Raw genomic sequence first — 19,654 nt, 5'->3', positions numbered from 1 at the left:
TCACCTGAAAATAAGCTCTGCACAAAGCAAAAAATAAATCAGGGAAAAAATCCCTGGTGGCCCCATGGGACCCCCCCTGCCCGAGCAGGGGTCTCAGCAGAAACCTGCCCCTGTTTTTCCTGAGGTGGCAGAGCAAATAGAGGGCTTGCTAGGCAAAAATGGTGCAGTTCCAGCCAAAAATAACCCCTCCAGGTCCTGTAGCGACTGGGAAGCCTAAACTGTCCCAGCTGCTAAAGCAGGCAAGCCAGCATCAGCTGTTAAAAGAAGCAGCTGTGAGGGAATCTCCAGCCACTACGGCAGCTGCGGAAATCCCATCAGTGGCTGAGGAAATCCTTCTGTGGGCGGCTAGGAAAGACTGGGCCTCCATGCAGTCAGCTGCCGGTTCGCGAGGCACTTTCGGCGGGAAGCCCTGGCCATTGGCACCCGCTGCCGACGAGGCTCCTCCAGCGTTCCTGCCTGCACAGTGTCTACACAGGCCGGCTATGAGTGCCTCGAATCTGTAGCAAACTGAGCACTTCTTCCCCATAGAAGTGCTCATTGCTCCATACGCGACCTATCTAAAAGAAAAGTGCCAGTTAGTTATAAATACAGTAATTTACATTCAGATTAAAGGGAAAGCAACCCTTCAGACCGGGACTACCTCACAGAACAGACTCCACTTGGTTCTCCAAACAGTATACCTTACCAACCAGGGGGTAAGGCTTACTGTTGAGGCACCTCTAAAAATAAATGTGGGGTAGGTGGAGGAAAGGGGGAGAGGGACATAGTATGCGACCCGACATGTTTGACACCCCTTAGGTCAGATGAACCAGCAAACAAGGTCCACCCAAGCTCAATCCAGCACCAAAAAGGGGACTAAGAGCCCTAAACAAATTCCAACAGCTCACCAACAGCTCCAACAGCTCACCAACACCTGCTGGAGACAGAGAAGACTGAGGTAATTAGAGGGGAGACACCTGATATGTACTATTCCAAAGTTTTGTCTCAGTCTCCACCTGTTGGTCATGATGAGATATAACCCTCTTGTAAGATTAACCTATGCTGGTCTGGAGAGTTGCTAAAGAAACAGTACATACCTGCCTCTATGATAACTTCAGATGTTATGGCCAGTCCTAGTAGAGCAGAAAAGCAGGTTCCTGGGGTAGCCTAGTGGGCAGTGTAGTCAACAAAAGAGATGGGGACTCAGGCCCATATCCCACTCTAACTGCTATACTTATGGTGGAATATGTGAGCCTTCCAAAACCTACCCAAATCCCACTGTACCTACATATAAGTGATGCATATAGACATAAGGGCTATTGGTGTGGTGTACAGTTGGGTTTAGTAGGTTTGGGGTGGGTTTTGGAGGACTCACCATACACTATAAGGGGGTTATGGTGAAATGTGTACTTGGCCCATTTGATGTGAAGTTCACTGCAGTGCCCCTCTAATGTGTGTGACCAGGTAAGACCTGGGCTGGAGTAGCCAGAGCCCTGACCTGGGTCATCCAAGCCTCAGCCGAGCAGTTGAATGAGGCATGGAGAATAGAGGGGTGTTTGCATCAAAATAAAAGAGGTCCAGTATAGGTGTTTAGTGTGAATTTTAAGATGTCTTTGTTTTCTGGTTTTATATTGTAGTGCAATTCCAAAACACACAACCAAAAAAACTCTCATTGGTGGCTAACAGCCTGTTAGCACACTCTGCTTATTCACTCTACAGTTCAAGGGGAAAAAAATGCAATTTCAAACAGCTTGCCTCTGGAGCAATTCTCAGGGTGTTATTATCCTTCTCATCCTGAGCATGGAATTCTTATCTCTTCTGTTACTTTTAGTTAAATTAGAAGCAGTAATTCTTAATTGTTCTGGTACTTTGTTTTATGAGGCAACACCACATTATCAGACCCAGCTTTTGCTTCCCTCAAACTTTACTCTGTAACCATGCCTTCAAACATGCCTAATTCCTCAGAATCCATTGCAATATCATCTATCAACATTTCTTCTGACATTTCCTCATCATATTTAGTACCTTCAGAAACATGATTAGAGGCTTTAGTTTTGAGGTTTTCTAACTGCTTGCTTTGGGAAGTGCTGGTCTCTGCCTTCTGAATCCGTGCTTGCATAGGTCTGCCTCTCACCAATGCTGTAAGTTTGTGGCTGCCTCCTTGGCCTAGAGACCACATCCTTTTCTCTAGCAAGGGGATGATTGCCTCTCAAAACACCTGTGGTTCTCTGGTGCTTTGCTAATGAGCCTGGATAGCTTCCCTGCTCACTAACCCTGCCCCCAGCAGAGCTGATTGCAGAAGCTAATCCCTTTGTGGATTTTGCTATTCTCTGCCTGGTGCATGCTGGTACCTGTAGTTCTTTGCCTTTAGCATTCCCTACACTAGAACTAGGTAAGTTTAATCGGGTCACTTTTGGGTTTCCTTTCACTGGGGATAAATTCTACAGGGCAGTTTCCCTAATCTGCCTGCTTCTAGGGGTAGGCTTAGGGATAGTTTTAGAGTACTGCAGGGTTTCTTTCAGCATGACAGGACTCTCCCTGTCACAGGTGCCCCAAGTCTGTGTGACCAGTGTAGTAAAAATGATGGCTCCTCCTACATTCCAATGGCTTGTTTTGTGCATGTTTCTTTTGGATGTGCTTTTTTGAAAATGGTTCAAAGAGGTAGATGCACTGAGGACAAGCATATCTGGGAAATGGCCATTTACGAAGTGAAAAGATAGATGGTCATATTCACTATTGGATTTTTGTAAGTGTTCCACAAAACATCCAAATTTGGATTTGGCCGTCATATCGAAAATGCCCCTGTAAATCTTTTGAAGATGAATTTTCAGCTGAAAACTTAGGGCTCCTTTACAAAGCCATGACACTGATTCCTGCAATGCAATGCAAATGCAACAAAGCCCATTCGGTTCTTATGGCCTCTGTCACATTTGCCACACAGGAATCGCTAAAGGAGCCCTTAGTCTCCTAAGTTTAGCTGAAAATAGGGCACAAATTTAGGAGCTCATCTTTTTTTGAATGTAAGACCCTCTGTTTTAACAAACACAGTAAAAAGGACTATGTGACCTGGCACTAGGAAAACAGCAATGCATAGGGCTTTGTTTTTTCCATACAAGTTTATAACTAGGACCCTTGTGCAGAAGTGCTTGAGCTGCAGCTTCACTGATCCTGGAATAGTAAAACTGTCAGATTTCAGGACTGGAAGATTTCTCTTTGAAACTGATATTTCTGCAATGAGATCTTTGTTTTCCATTTACAAGAATTCTTTTTGTGTTACTCGTTAATGTCTAATGCAAATAAAAAAAATAATGGAAGAGATATGAACAAAAAGCTGGTTTTTTTGTTGGGTTTTTTTTTTTTTTTTTTTAAATCAAGAACAGTATGGAAATTCCATTTACATTATAAACCAACACACATCCACATTGTGTTTCTGAGCAGCTTGATGGTTGCTCTTTTGCAATAGCAGAAGAGCCTGCAGGCGATCACCTTCCCTCTCCATCTGTAATGTGTTAATACTATTAGAAGCAGTTAACGCATCATAAATAAAGGAACTTATTTCATCCAAAAGCACAGTCTAAATAAACAAGCCTACCACCTTACATATTTTATCACATTCTTTTTACAGAAACAAATCAGAAGTTTTGAGATGTGACAGAAATGAAATTTCTCATGGTAATGCAATAAATCTTATGTTTGGCCATGGCCCAAACGCCGACCTTAGTGCAATGACATTTACTAACAGATCTTGAGGACTGCAAATGGTTTGGCTTTTCAGGATACACCCTAATGAATATGCATGGCACAGATCTGCATGCATGCTCCCTCTATTGTATGTGACTCTACCTCATGCATATTCATTAAGGATATCCTGAAGACTTGAACTACAGGGCACTTTTACAAAAATGTGGTAAGCTTTTTTTTTTTTTTTTTACTTGTTGCACATTAGTAGCAATAACAAGTGTGCAGTAAGTGCAAACCCTGTGTTGTAAAGCAGGGGACTTGCCCAACATCTGCCCTGCATTTACTGTTCAGGGCAGTTCTCACCGCATAGGCACTGTGCCTACATGCACAATTGCTCTCACTGTATCTGCCACCAGTGGCTAATTTAATGCATGTTATTCATTATCATGGGTCAGTGCTAATGCTTAATGTGTGGTAAAACCCGCACTAACTGGTTATGTAGCATAGAAAAGGGCCCCTATATGCAGCCCTCCAAGACCAGAAGTGATTACCACTGCCTTAATGTCCACAAACCAGAGACACAGCACACTGAACTGTCCTTCTTAGCTAATGACAGTGGAGAGTCAGTAAGGAAACAGGGAACACAAACTATAGAGCAGAGAACCAGTAAGAGGTAATCCTTCTAGCAAAAAGATCTGCTTGAAATTGTTTGTACTTTAAATTCTTTGATCACTCACGCTGCATCTTTGTTGGTTTTATTTTTATTTTTTCTAATTAAATGATTGATGATGTACAGTTTTTAAATGAGCTTTAAACTAGAAAATCTCAGGCTCCCTAACATTTTGCTTTGTTTTTATCTCGCAGGTACAATCTTGCCATGTCTCTGGCAGCTGCCACTCTGTGTGACCGCTGTTGTCACTGTCTTTCTGGCAACGGTTGAAACTTACAATGTGAAGACTTTGTTCCATTCTGGATTCAGATTCTTGTAGACTGTATGTGTCAGTAGCCTGTCATTGTTCAATTCGACCACACAAAAAGGGTCACTTTTCCCTATAAAGAGAAACATAACAAAATGGAGAGCTTTCAAACCAAGCAGGATGACTGCATCTCACCTAAAATGCGATATTTGCATGGAGTGAAGCTCAAAGAGATAGGTAGCAAAAGTGTATACCCAACAGCACAAACATGCAGGGAAAGGGAGGGGCAGGGCAGTGATTCATTAAGATCTGTGCTATAAAACTAATGAATAAAAATAAAACAGAACAAAAAAAAAAAAAGATTATGAAAATAAGACGATACCCTTTTTTTTTTTTTTTTTTAAACACATTAAGGGGTACTTTTACTAAGCTGTGCTAAAAAGTGGCCATAGCACACTCTTGTACAGGTTTTCCTCACGCACTAAGGTCAATTTTACAAAGCTACCACACCATTTTAGCCGAGAAGTAAGCAAGGAAAACAGGCAGGCTAGAAGAGCCTTGTGCTTTTCACCTTCCATCCTAGTTCCGTGGTTCAATGGCTAAGAGTAGCTCTGATAATTCACTCATTCTGAATTCAACACAAAGAAAAACAAACTTAGACAACAAAGAGTCCATCACTCTACTATGTCTTTAATTATTTTGGATGTTTTATTGGAATCCGCATAGAACTGCAGGATATGCGGAATATAAAAATTTTTAAAATAAATAAATACTACTATACTAACTCTCCTCTCAAAATAATAAGTACAATATCGTTCAATGGAATCCCTGTTAATATGTTCCTGCTGTAGTTTTCTAAAATCTCTTCATAAGTCTTCTAACCTCTTCTTTCCTCCCAGGAAATCTGCCATCTGTTTAATGGGTAAGGAGTCACATGCCGTGCTGTCTTTAGTGATTCCTGCCTGGGTACTTTATAAATGAACTACTGCATGGCAAGACGCTTCCCTGGGGATCACCGCTGCAGTATCACCACATTAATGCCTAATGACAAACGTAAATCATGCCTTCACGACCTGAGAAAAGTACTTACCCACTGTTAACAACCTGACAGGAGTTTGCAAGCTGCATGGGGGTTGCTGTTCTACCGACAGCATAGGGGGAGAATGTTATTGGAATTTTCCTGTTGAGGGCTGACCGTTCCTAGCATTCATAACAAACTGCACTTAACCTTCCCATTGGTTAAAAATAAACCCCAAAACTTTATAAAACTTGCAATGCATTTACATTTCGCAGTCTACAAAATGGTTGCAACCTTTTCATTGGAAGGGCAAGAAAACTTGCATGACATGAACAGCTTTGTGGCAAACTTAGAACAGTGATGCCAGACTCTCCCACTCAGGTGCCAATTTGTTCCTTAGGGTAAATAAAGCACATACACAAGCCATACTGGAAGCTTCAGAGTTGAAGAGTAGCCTAGAGCTCAAAGCACTGAGGAACCAGGGAAATCGGTTGTCAGCTGCTCCTTGTGATCTTAGGCAGGTCACTAAGAACATAAGAGTTGCCGCTGCTGAGTCAGACCAGTGTCCATCATGCCCAGCAGTCCGCTTACGCGGTGGCCCTTTTGGTCAAAGACCAGCCCCCTAACTGAGAATAGCCCTACCAGCGTATGTCCTTGTTCAGTAGGAACTTGTCTAACTTAGTCTTGAATCCCTGGAGGGTATTTTCCCCTACGACAGCCTCCGGGAGAGCATTCCAGTTTTCCACCACTCTCTGGGTGAAGAAGAACTTCCTTCCGTTTGTACGGAATCTATCCCCTTTTAACTTTAGAGAGTTCCCTCTCGTTCTCTCTACCTTGGAGAGGGTGAACAACCTGTCTTTATCTACTAAGTCTATTCCCTTCATTATCTTGAATGTTTCGATCATGTCCCCTCTCAATCTCCTCTGTTCGAGGGAGAAAAGGTTCAGTTTCTCTAATCTTTCGCTGTACGGCAGCTCCTCCAACCCCATACCCATCTTAGTCGCCCTTCTCTGGACCCTGTCGAGTAGTACCGTGTCTTTCTTCATGTACGGCGACCAGTGCTGTACGCAGTACTCCAGGTAAGGACGCACCATGTCCCGGTACAGCGGCATGATAACCTTCTCCGATCTGTTCGAGACCTTATACTAAAGGATGATAAGCACGTACTCCCAGATTCTACTAACATTGCCCAAACTTGGCCGCAGCTCCGAGATCTGTGCGCCAACTAATTAGTTAGCAAGCTGTTAGCAAACAATTATTGATGCTAATTGGCACTAATTAGGACTTATGCGAGCATATGCCTTTGCGCTATTCTGTAATGCTGTGCGCCTAACTTGCCGTGCACACAATTGAAATGGGGCATGGAAGGGGAGGAGCATGGGCAGGTTAAGGTCATTCTGAAAACTTAGGCACAGCATTATAGAATAGGAAAATTTACATACCCAACTGCCATTGGTTGAGTGCTGGCATTTAAACCATGAGGCTCATTTTCAAAGCACCTAAGGTACTCTGTGTGTTTAAGTGCTTTGAAAATGAGCCTTACAGGTTTTAAGTGGAGTAAGTCCTTGCAGGGGCTTAGCGAGGGCGGGAGGTGCCTGGGGCTGTGGCACTTCTCCCCCCACCCTCTTCTCTGCCCCCAACCCCATCTGCTCCTTCCCCAGCAGGTTGGGGTTACTGCTCGTGCAACAAATGTTAAAGAGATACGGGAGAAGGGAAGTGGTGTGCATGTACGTGGAAGTATGGGGGGGGGCAGGGAAGGAGTGGGGAGGTGGACAGGTGCTGGTGCCCCCCTCCAAGATGACACCCGGGGCAGACCTCCCCCCCTTCCCTCTTAAATCACTTGCAGCTACTGAATATCTACTCTGACCTGCCACTTTAAAGTGGGCAGGTCAAGTACAGTAGAGAGGGTGGAGTTGGGGAGAAGCTGGTAGTTAGGTGGATGCCGACAATATTCAGTGCTGACACCTGTTTAGCTAATTGGACAAATTTACAACAGCTTCAGAGCTGTCATATGTTTACCGGGTTAGCTATGCAAGCTCTGGCTGTGTGTAGGCTGGGACCTACATAATGTTTTACAATGTTGACCCCTTCCAATTCCCCTCCCAACCTCCTGGATCTGTTCTCCCTCCTATCCACCAGCTAGATATCTAATTTATTTTCCATTGTCGAAATAAAAAACATTCAAATTCTATAAAAATGTCCATAACAAGCCATTCGCAAACAGACATGCCAAGTACACATCTCACTATAACCTCTGTATATTATATGATGAGCCCTTCATAACTCCCCTAAAACCTACAGTACACACCTGTCTACCACCCCAATAGCCTTTTTGCCTGCAGGTGTCGCCTATTTAGCAATACAGTAGGTTTTTGGTGGGCTCACACTTTCCACCACACGTGTAATAGTTAGGGTGGCATATGGGCCTGGGTCCCCTTCTCTGCAATCCACTGTAGAAACATAGAAACATAGAAACATAGAAATTGACGGCAGAAAAGGGCCACAGCCCATCGAGTCTGCCCATACCAATGACCCACTCCCTGACTTCTACTCCCCTATAGATCCCACGTGAATATCCTATTTCCTCTTGAAATCCAACACGCTGCTGGCCTCAATCACCTGCTGAGGCAGCTCGTTCCAATGATCGACCACCCTTTCGGTGCTTGTAGCTCTAATAGGACTGGACATAATATCTGCAGCTGTCACTAAGTCAGATATGTACTGTTTCATGCAAATATTGGGGGGGGATGGGAGGGGATAAGTGATCACTGGGGAGTGTGTGTGTGTGTGGGGGGGGGGCATATTTTCATCCTTCAGTAGTCATTTGGTCAGTCTGGATTCCTTTTTGGCCCTTATTTGTTGTAAAAACAGGTCAAGCCCAAAATATCCAAATTGTGCCCTGGACGTTTTGTAAAATGTTTATCACCATAAAACGCCCAAGTACTAAAACCCACCCTAATCCCACACAAAACACATCTTTACAACACCCCCTTAAGATTTAGATGCACTGGAGACAAAACGACCAGAAAGACATCTAAAAAGTTAATTTAAAGAAATGCCCACTTGAACGTTTGGACTAGTAAGACATCCAAGTGCTAGTTTGTACTGTCTTTTGGACGTCTTTTTTCTTTTTTAATGAGCCCCACAGCATATAGTATACACCTCCACACACACTTTATTTATCCATCTGTTTATCTGTATATACATATACTGTAAATAGCACATGTTTGTGTGTGCATAAATCTATATCCATCTATTTATGTATGGGTATCTATATAATAAAATGCTAGCCCGCGCATGCGCACTCGCGACAAGCGTGTTCTCTGATCCCTTTTCTGTCGGGATGTGGCCGCACGAGTGCGCATGCGCGCGTATTACCTCACAACAGCCTCCCTACTCTCCACCTAGCGCTGCTTTCAAAGGGCCCGGTGAAGGTCGGAGAAGACGGCGAGCTCTGACACCAACAGCAGCGCCACTGCAATCGGGAAAGCACAGCACAACCGGCGACTCCCCCCTCCCGCCCTCACTCACTGCCAAAACCACCACCTCCTCCTTCTCGCCGGCTCACCCGCTTTTAAATGAAGAGAACGCTGGCTTTGCTGTCTTCTGTCCACTGCGGGCCGCCCTCTCTGTCTACTTCCTCTTTCCGCTAGGGTTGGCCGCAGTGGATAGAAGACGCCGAAGCCAGCGGCTGTAACCGCTGATATCCATTCCTCCAGCGGAGGGGGGGGTGTCTGGGAGGAGAGGGATCGCGGCTACTCAGCGCCCCCACTGAGGAGCCCAGCAACTTTCCGCTGCCCGGGACACGACTCATTTGCCGCCCCCCCCCCTCTTCCCTTACCGCGGGCCCGACTGGCGATTTAAGCAGCATGTCCAGCAGTCTTCACACGCTGCTTCGGGCCCTTCTACTGCCCTGATTTGCTCCGGATGTGCCAGAGTAAATCAGGGCAGTAGAAGGACCTGAAGCAGCATGTGAAGACTGCTGTACATGCTGCTTGAATCGCCATGTGTAGTCGGGCCTGCGGGAAGGGAAGAGGGGGGGGGCGGCAAAGGACTCGGGCCCGCGTTTGTAGTCGCGACTGTGGGAAGGGAAAGGGGGTAGAGGAAACGCTAATGCAGGCACAGGGAACTGCTGTGGGGGGAGGGAAATGGAAGGGGGAGGGAATGCTGCTTTGGACAGACAGACAGAGGGAGGAAGGGAGACAGAAAGAAAAGAAGAAAGACACAGGGGCAGGTGCACAGGGAACTGGTGTGGGGGAAGGGAAATGGAGGGGGAGGGAATGCTGCTTTGGACAGACAGACAGAGGGAGGAAGGGAGAAAGAAAAGAAGACACAGGGGCAGGTGCACAGGGAACTGGTGTGGGGGAAGGGAAATGGAGGGGGAGGGAATGCTGCTTCGGACAGACAGACAGAGGGAGGAAGGGAGACAGAAAGAAAAGAAGAAAGACACAGGGGCAGGGAGATATACAGAAAGACAAACAGACAAAGGGGGCCAGGGACAGAGACAGACAGAAAGAAAGACAGCGGCAGTCGTGTCAGGAGGGGTGCGGGATGCGGCAGAAGGAACTTTTCCAATGGGTGCAACTGGGCGACTATCGGGAACCTCTGATCAGGAGCAGAGCAAGGTAAGTGTATCATAGGGATAAGGAGGAGGGTGGGAGAAAAAGGAAGGGACGCCTACTGCTGGACAGGGAGAGAAGGAAAGAGGTGCTGATGGACAGGGGGGAGGTAAAACAAAGGGAGAAGGGCTGCTGCTGCATAAGGAGAGCAGTGAAGGGGTGGTGGTGGACACAGGGGAGGTAAAAGGAAGGGAGAATGGACAGGGGGAGCAGGCAAGGGGTGGTGATGGACAGCCAAGGAAAAAGAAAGACAGAAAGAAAGAAAGCGGCTAAGGAGAGAGAGAGAAAGAAATAAAGAGAGACACACACACATATATTCTAGAACCCGTTAATGTAACGGGCTATAAGACTAGTATATCTATATATACATATAGATATTTATATACACTGGTATCTGCATGTTATCATGGTGATAATCGTTTTGTGGCAGAATTGGTATCTTAACCGGTTATGTTTCTAAGAGCATAAAAATAACTGGTTATCACATACCAGGGAGTAAGGAAGGAGGAATGGAGCGTAGGGGGAGAAGGGCTTTTGGGTTTGTTTGTTTTTTAACTCTATGCCTTTTAGAAGGTAGGATTTGGGACATGTAGGCTTGGTACAGTTTGATCAGTCGGTTGAAAAGGCCAGGGGCCAAAATAATGAATTTCAACGCTTGTCTGCATTTTTAAACAAGAAGTTCCAAACCATATATGTGAACCATTCCATAAGGATAGGTGCAACAACTGAGAAAGAAGTGTTATGAGTGTGGTATAGATGGATATGTAAATGAGAGTGAATGACCAACAGATTATGTTGAGAAGAATCCAATGTCTGAGAAGGCATATATGGAATGAGAGTATTAACCCCCTAAGTGTGTGTCAGTTCAAGGACTATGGACTGAGTCTTGCCAGGTGACCGATTCACTAAAGAGTCTCCATGCAAATGATCTGATCGGACACACGCCCAAAAGCAATCCCATGGACGCATGCACAAGCGATCCAGACGCATGCACAGATCAACTTCTCTGCCTGGAGATGTAATCCGCACATGCGCTTGCTCTCCGCAAAAGCTTGAGGTCAAAAAGAAGTGGCTGCACTAGCTAGCCCCACGAGAATCATTTCAAGGGAACAGAACACGCTTTGCAGCCAGACTTGAACAACTAAGCAGAACACGCCATAGTGCAGCCCCACTTTAAAACTGGGCTTGCAGAGAGCAGAGCGCTTTTTGCACAAGGGAGATTTTTTTTATTTTGATGGTTTCAGGGCTGCAGGGCTGGGAATTCAGGGCGGCAGAGAGCAGGACAGTTGGCAAGGACATGAGCGATTGGTCCTCAGCAGTCACTTCTTTTTTGATCAGCAAGCCCAACGGTGTTCCTTCTTCTATTTAGTGAATCATTGCCTTCCTACTTATGCATGCATTTCCCCTCATTTGCATGTGCGGATCGGATTGGGCGCAGATCAGATTGGGCAGGTTAGTGAATAAGGTCGGGGTCGCAAACTGGTCGGGATACGATCGGTGAACTTAGTAAATCTAGCTCTATATTTATTGGGTGAGGGGTGTTGGGATATGTGTTTTGGATGATGATACGAGGGTTGATTGAAAAGTAATGAGAGCTGCCTCTGGTTTTCATTCCAAAAAGTAGACGTGGCAATGCTGTGCTGGCTCTTGTAACGTTCATACATACATCAACATTTCTGAACCTGCAGTTGGACTGCCATAGTCCTCATTGTTGGGTTACAGCAAGAGGATGAACTTTGTACGTTTCATCATGGCAGATGAGGGAGATGTGTCTGTGAAAGAATGCCAGAGGTGTGTGATTGAATTTTGGAAAGAGCGGTAATGAAACTCTTGAAATGTTCCCAACCCTAAAAAAACAACTGCATGGAAAGAAGATCTCGTCAGATGATGAAGTGAAAAATGTCACAGCTGCAACGCTAAAAGTGATGTCACAAAAAAGTCTACTGTATGTCTTTGAATCATTTTTGAAACACTGCAAAAAAATGTATTGAATGTGAAGGACGCTACTATGAAAAAGAAAAATGTTCAGATCCTGTGGAGTCAACTGATTCTGAATAAAAATCCAGTCTCAATTTCAATCAGCCCTTGTACAATGGGCTAGATTCATAAGGCAAACCGATCGTGTACCAATCGGTTTGCAACCCTTTTACGATCAAATTTCCCTCTGACCCCATTCAATAACCTCTCCAGCGATCCACTTCGAATCTTTGCATGCAAATGAGGAGAAACGCATGCAAAGTAGGCAGGGATGCGATTCACAACACACATTTCACGATCTGACTGGGCTGGCCGATCAACTTCAGAAGCGACTGCTGGGGACCAGTCGCAGACCTTGTTTTCCCACTCTCCAGCACTGCCCTGCTCTCTGCTGCCCCAATCCCGCTGTTTCAGGGGCTGCAGAAGCCCTGGGGCCGGGGATGCAACTTTAAAATTCCTCTCGCTGCCCAGACTGATTTCTGCTGCGTTCCCTGCAGTGCGAGCCTGCGGGTTTAAAGCGGGGCTGCAAGCCGCAGTGCAGCCCCGCTTTAAACTCGCAGGCTTGCACTGCAGGGAAGGCGGCTTCTTTTCCCACTCTCCAGCGCCACCCTGTTCTCTGCCATGCCCTCTGCTGCCTCGATCTCACTGTTTCAGGGGCTGCAGAAGCCCTGGGGCTGGGGACGTAACTTTAAAATTCCTCTCGCCGCCCAGAATGATCTCTGCTGCTTTCTCCGCAGTGCAGCCCCACTTTAAACCCGCGGACTAGAAGGTGCCAGAGAGCAGGAGAGTCTGGGTGGCAAGATTGGCTGGAAGGGGAGAGCATGAGCGCCAGCCTGCGTGAAGGAAAAAGTTTTTTAAAAAAAGTTGTGACTGGACGGGCATGTGCAGACCATCTACAGATGGTCTGCGCATGCGCGGGGATCACACAATAGCAATCCGTGCCGGCAGATGGGGGCGTACTTCCGATCGCCCCCATCTGCATATTTTTCTTTTCTGAATTCGTCGGACCTGTCCAGATCGGGCCAATCAGGCAGGCTCGTGAATCCATCCCAATGTTGGTAGTACCACAAAGCTGCCGCAAGGTCACAGAAGTTTTAATCTGTGTTAATTGGTGCTAATTGGCACCAATTTAGCAGTTGCATGTGCTATAGTGCACAACTTCTAGGGGACATGGATGTGGGAGGAGCTTGGGTGGGGCAGGGACGTGCCTAAGAGTTAGGCTCATGAGCACTTACTCCAGGCTTTGACACACCTAAAGTTAGGTATAAAACTACAGACTTAGGCTATATTTAGCATTCTATAATGGCAGTTCTGTGTAAAACTGCCTATATTTAGCATTCTATAATGGCAGTTCTGTGTAAAACTGCCGTTATAGGGCTAGATTCATTAAGCAAACCGATCATGTACTGATCGGTTTGAGTCCTTTACGACCAGATTTCCCTCCTGCACTATTCACTAACGTCTGTAGCGATCCCGATCGTCCCATGCAAATTAGTAAAACCCCATGCAAAATAGCCAAGCGATTAATTCACTAACAATTGCTTGGCTATTTTGAGTCGGGTTTTACTATTGGCAAACCCCGACTGCTGCAGACCTGTCGGTAACTGAGTTACTGTCAGGTCTGCAGGTATTTTGACAGGCCTGCCTGTCTTTTTTATTCATTTTTTCCCTGGCACAGATATTTTGCGTGTGTTAAGCAAAATATCTGCCCCATTAAAAAAAATGAATAAAAAAGACAGGCAGGCCTGTCAAAAAAATGTACCCCCTCAGAAAAATGCGCCCCCCCAAGCATGGCCGCCCCCCCCCCCCCTGACCGGCATGGCACTCGCCCTACTGGCACGGCACGGCCCTAACCCCCTCATGGCATGGCCCTCCCAGGATGGCCCCCCGACACCAAAAAGTTGGGAGCAGGAGGGGTTCTCAGTCCCTCCTGCTCCTAAGCCTCCCACCCTCCGGCTCACCCCTGGTCGGGCCCACCCACCCCAGTACCTTTTAAAAAGTTGGGAGCAGGAGGAGTGCCCGGTCCCTCCTGCTCCTTCCGACAAGGATGGCCATCTTCGGGAGCAGGAGGGGTGCCTGGACCCTCCTGCTCCTATCTTCGGGAGCAGGAGTAAAGTCTTCCTGCTCCTGCTCCCCAGGCCGCCGCCGCCCAATAGCGGCCTTAGGCCCCGCCCCGGCGCATCATCTGATGCATGGGGAGAGGCCTAAGGCCCTGACTGGCTGAGGTGCCTCAGGCTCCTCCTTTTGGAGGGGCCTGGGGCACCTCAGCCAATCAGGGACTTCCTTAGGGAGGAGTCTAGGGAAGTCCCTGATTGGCCATTGTTTTGGAGAGTCCAGGAACAGGCAAGAGAGATCTGGGCAGAGCACGCAGGGGAGATTGGGGCCTGTGGGGGAGGGGGGAGGGGGGGGGTTGGTGTCAGGCAGGGCCGGTTTGTTGGGCTAGTGCCCTATCTCTCTTCCCTGCTCATTAACATACCCCCTTTTAAAACCACCGGCTTGCACTGCAGGGAACGGCGGCAGAGAACAGGAGAGTCCGGGAGCAGGCAAGAGAGATCTGGGCTGGGCTGAGCCCTGACAGCAGTGACAGGAGGCTGCTTCTCCTGTCACTACTGTCAGGGTGTGCGCATGAACGGGGATCACTCTGGCCATGGGTAGGGGGGCATGTTAACGATCATCCCCATTTGCTTGCAGGCCTTTACTGAATTGGTCGGCCGTCATGCAAACAGAAATGGTTCGCACACGGTTTGGAGGTTTAGTGAATCCTGGCCATAGAATTTACGCTTAGCGTACCTCACCCTGGCACCTAAATTGAGTTGTTCTTTCATGAATCTACTCCTTTGCAAATAAAATCATGAAACATGTTGCTGTGTTACTCTCACTAAATTATTTACTCCCCCCCCTTAGGGGGGGTTAGGGTTTTCTATCGCCGGCTGCAGCGGTAAAAGCTCTGACGCTCACAGAAATGCTATGAGTTTCAGCGCTTTTATCGCCACGGCCTGTGATAAAAAACCCTTAACACAGCTTCATATAAGAGAGGGGGGAGGGGGGTTAATGACAAATACGTGGAAACAGGATATTGGGTAAGATGGACCATTGACCTGATCCAGATGGCTATTCTTATTCTCAGTGGTTCCCAGTGGTATAATATGTTAAAAGAAGAGATGGAACTGTGACATGTCCATGTACTTCACACAAAGATATGTTTTTGGACCTTTTTTTAAAAAAAAAAAATAAATGCACTGTTGAAAATACATGATTTCTCTAGCAAAACTGCCCCTTTTCCATAAGAACATACAGTAATTGTCTGAAATCTAAAATCTCAAAAAGTGAAATAAAAAAGGTATCTTTCTTTCCCTTCTCCCCCCAGGGTTTTATAATACAGGAAATATAAATGTGTACCTCTCCTTTCTCCCCTCCAAAAATGGCATTCAATCAATAACTACATTATTTCTCCATGGATTGATCCTCACTCTGAGTCTATTTACAGTACTGAATATGACTATCAAAATCCTATATCTACATCTACATTTCTGTAATACAGATATAGATGTTGTATATGTTTTAGGACGGATGAGCTAGTAGTCTTGGAAACTCTATAGACGAATAGTAAAAATGAGGACAAAAGGAACGCCTGTATATTTACTTACAATGAAGATCTGAAACTCAGTAACCAAAGTGTTAAAAATGCATTTCATGCATATCGCATTCGTTAGTTAGCTGATATTTATCAGATATTCTGTGAGAAACCAGAGGCCCGAGATGCTCCAGATAAATGGCTCAATTAATTGTACAGAAGTAGACCCCTTTCGAGCTGAACCAGAGCTGTGAGCTCTTTATTAAAAGCACTATTCTCTAGCCCATAACCTTGTTCCCCGACTCCTCTCTAGTTTCCAATTTAAACAAGTCCCCATGCGGCCAGCTCTAAAGGGCTTTGTCTCCCTGTCATTGTTAAGAGAGCCGAGGCATCCTGGAAGTGTGAAATCAGACCTCATGAGCTGAAGGGTTCCCCAGGGAATGCTGGACCGCAGAGAAGGTCAAAGCCATGGGCTGGACCATCTGAAAGTGTCTGATCGTCGCTCTGTGACACAGCAGGTGGGGGAGAAAGGGGGTTAGAACTGAACACATCTTAATTAAAGCCCACAGACAGCCAAACAGACTGTTTTCTAGGCAGGCTGTCAAGCAGAGCTTAAATTTAGCTCTGCTAATGAAGCTGAGCTGCTAACTGCTAGTTCTTAAGCTAATAAGACTCTCATAAAAGCCGATAAAACGACATGTCTTTTTCTGCCCTGTTTGGTTGCTTCAATATTTTAAACAATTAAGAAAAAAATATGTGTTTCTTGTAAAAAAGCAGAGTTAATATAGCAAAATTCACCAGTAGATATATCTGTATGGCACCAACCAAAAGGATGTTTTACTTTTCATATAAGTCCACATATCTTGGATAGCTGTGATTTTGCTCACAAGGGCTCAGTTATTAAAAATCATAGATTACTGCATAACATAAAAGGGCTTGTTTAGAAAAATTTGTTAACATATTTTGGAAAATAGGTTCTATAGCTCATTATTTGTTAATATTTAACATGTCAGGTGTCTTCTGCTCTTATATTAACAAGAATTCATTTAAATGCCTTGCTCCCCCAACACACACCATAGCAATGTGCTTTCTCATGGCGGACTGTAGAAATCTTGGACCAGCCTCCACCATACAGTCCATTTCCAAAGCCTCTAAACCACCCACCACTTCAGCAGTTTGATGCTATCTAGCCTCCCAAATGGTAATACCTGCTTTCAGAGGCCATGAAAGCCCGCCCACAGCTCGACTGAAATTTCAATCTACCCTTGTGCTTTGCTCAAAGCATGTGTATGTGTGGGAGTTGTAAATTGAGGCCCTAACCACCAGAGTTAATCTCTCTTTTTCAAATTTGTATTAACCTTAATGATTTGAAGTGCACTGTCCAACACTGGGCTATTGAGAGGCAAGAAAAAAACTACCCTCGACTAGCAACAGTTTATTAGGGGGCTTAACTGAAGTGACCTACTGTAGAGGTATTCAGCTGAACAAGGCGACGGGCTTTTTGTAGAAAAAGAAAGAATTGAGGGTTTCATGAAAAAGTAATTTGTGCTTTTTAGCTGCTCATTCAAAGAGAGCTTCAATTGCTCTTTATTCGCACAGAGCTAATACAGTATTACAATCTTACTCAATGAATATGTGGCAACAGAAGGAAAATTTCACAGTCCAAAAGGGAGAAAAAAACTTCTTTGCTGCTGCAGGGAGGATTGATAGCCTCCTAAAAGTTTATAGAAATCTGTTGTATTAATTTAACAATGACATAACATTTTATATATTTCACATGTGCTCAGCCTAAACTCATTCACTGTGGCTTTCTTGAAAATGCCATTAAGAAAGAGGGATATTGCCAAATTTACAGAACATAGGGTAAATTGGGTTAGGTCTGAAATTTACTAGCTTGTATTTTGTTAAAAATTATTTTTATTGTGCTTGGGCAAGGGATGCTAATATCACTTTTCCTTGAAGAAGCCCCGTTGTATGTTCAGAATATTCACAAGCAGTCAGCTTGCCATTGTCGAACTACATGCGCCTTGGTTTTACAGAACAATCTCTTCCTTTCTTTGCCGAGGGCAAAAATGCTTTTGCAAACAGACCCCTTAAGATTCAGAGAACTATTAGCCATTTGATACATGCTATGTTATGCTGTGTTATTTCGATCTAGAGATGTACCATTCCCATGGTACCAGGTTCATTACATGCATGGTCTATTTTAAACAACATCCCGGTTTTCAAACCAAAGGCAGTTAGTTACTTGCCAAGGGAATAATGCTTTAAAGAAGTCTTGTAGGGGTCACTGTTAATTATTTGAGTAATAGCAAGTGTCTCCAAATATTTCAAGCAAACAGGACTGTAAAAAAATGATGGTAAGAACAGAGAGCATTTCCCTAGAAGAATCACAATAGGCTATACTGTAAGTTTATACTTCCTAGTCTCATCACAGGACAAATTTATGTACTTCTTTATCACTGCTTTTTCAGTTTACTTATGTGCTGGGGTGTTTGTGACCCATTATATTGTGTATTAAGGCCATAATGGGCCATAGGTAAGGTGATCATATGTCCCTTTTTGAACGGGACAGTCCCATTTTTAGAACTCCTGTCCGATTGTCCCCACACACAGCTTCGGGATGCCGAAAGGTCCCGTTTTCAGGGACAGCATCCTGAAGCTGTGCGCAGAGACAACGGGACAGGCGATTGCTTCCCTTCCCTCCCTGCTGCGCCAAAGCCAGCCTTCCTCCTTCCCTATCTCCAGCGCTGATTCAACCCCCCCCCCCGGTCCGCCGCCGCTGCTGCTTGCCACCCAGAAAAAGAAGGTCTAGGTGCCGGCCCAGAAGCCTTCTTCCCGACGTCAATTCTGACGTTGGAGAGAAAGTTCCGGGCCAGCCAGGCTAGCCACAGCCAGGGGTAAATTGTGCTGAATAAAGTTGGGAAGAAAAAAGAAAGCAGGGAATCTCTGGGAGGAGTTCCCTGAGAAGGAGGGGGCCAGGCTCCATCCCTATTTTGAGGACTGCCTAAAGAAGCAATAGGAAGGAGGTAAGGGGTACCTGGTCAATGAGACACTGGAAAACAAGGGGCGGAGGTAAAGATGAAGGTCCCTATGGAAAGTGAGTAATCATGGAGAAATGAGTACCCACAACAGTCCCAGAAGCAGGTATCCTTAACTTAAGTAGAGGACCTGGCTTATGACGTCCACTAGAAGTGCAGCACAAATTCTAACAATTATATTTTGTGTTCCTTCAACAAACAGTTGCCAATTAACTTCCAAAACACTGGGGCCAAGAATAAAAAGAGTAATTTGCCATCACAGGACTCAAGACTCTTAATTATAGAGGAACAGAATTACTGCAGGCACCTGGAGTTGGGTGGCAGAAGGGGTCATTTACAAATTGGAGATGATTTTTCAACAGCGTATCTATTAAAATAAAAAAAGGTCCAAAAACATATCTTTGTGTGAAGTACATGGACATGTCACAGTTCCATCTCTTCTTTTAACATATTATACCACTGGGAACCACTGAGAATAAGAATAGCCATACTGGATCAGGTCAATGGTCCATCTAGCCCACTATCCTGTTTCCAACTGTGGCTAATTCAGGTCACAAGTACCTGACAGAATCCTAAATAGTAGCAAGAATCCATGCTACCTATCCCAGTGCAAGCAATAGCTTCTCCCATGTCTATCTCAATAGTAGACTATGGACATTTCCTCCAGGACCTTGTCCAAACCGTTTTTAAACTCAGATATGCTATCCACTATAACCATATCCTCTGCAATGAGTTCTAGAGCTTAACTATTTATTGAGTGAAACAATATTTTCTCTTATTTGTTTTAAAGGTATTTCCATGTAACTTTGAGTGTCCCCTAGTCTGTAATTTTTGAAAAAGCAAAATAT

The 19,654-nt window shown here is 45.3% G+C and overlaps 1 protein-coding gene across 2 annotated transcripts in view; it reads right to left on the bottom strand.

The window, feature by feature from the left end:
- MCTP1 (multiple C2 and transmembrane domain containing 1) overlaps positions 1-19,654 on the bottom strand; it is an 817,302-nt gene that overhangs the window by 377,303 nt on the left and 420,345 nt on the right. For both annotated transcript variants that reach the window (XM_033917588.1, XM_033917682.1), the window contains exon 10: positions 4,608-4,710. In XM_033917588.1, the coding sequence (XP_033773479.1) occupies positions 4,608-4,710 (103 nt within the window). The remainder of the gene's footprint in view (positions 1-4,607; positions 4,711-19,654) is intronic.

Source organism: Geotrypetes seraphini, chromosome 1 (assembly GCF_902459505.1).
Source record: "Geotrypetes seraphini chromosome 1, aGeoSer1.1, whole genome shotgun sequence".
Classification (NCBI taxonomy): domain Eukaryota; kingdom Metazoa; phylum Chordata; class Amphibia; order Gymnophiona; family Dermophiidae; genus Geotrypetes; species Geotrypetes seraphini.
Note: the sequence above shows the minus strand (reverse complement) of the source record. Positions and strands in the feature narration are given on the sequence as shown.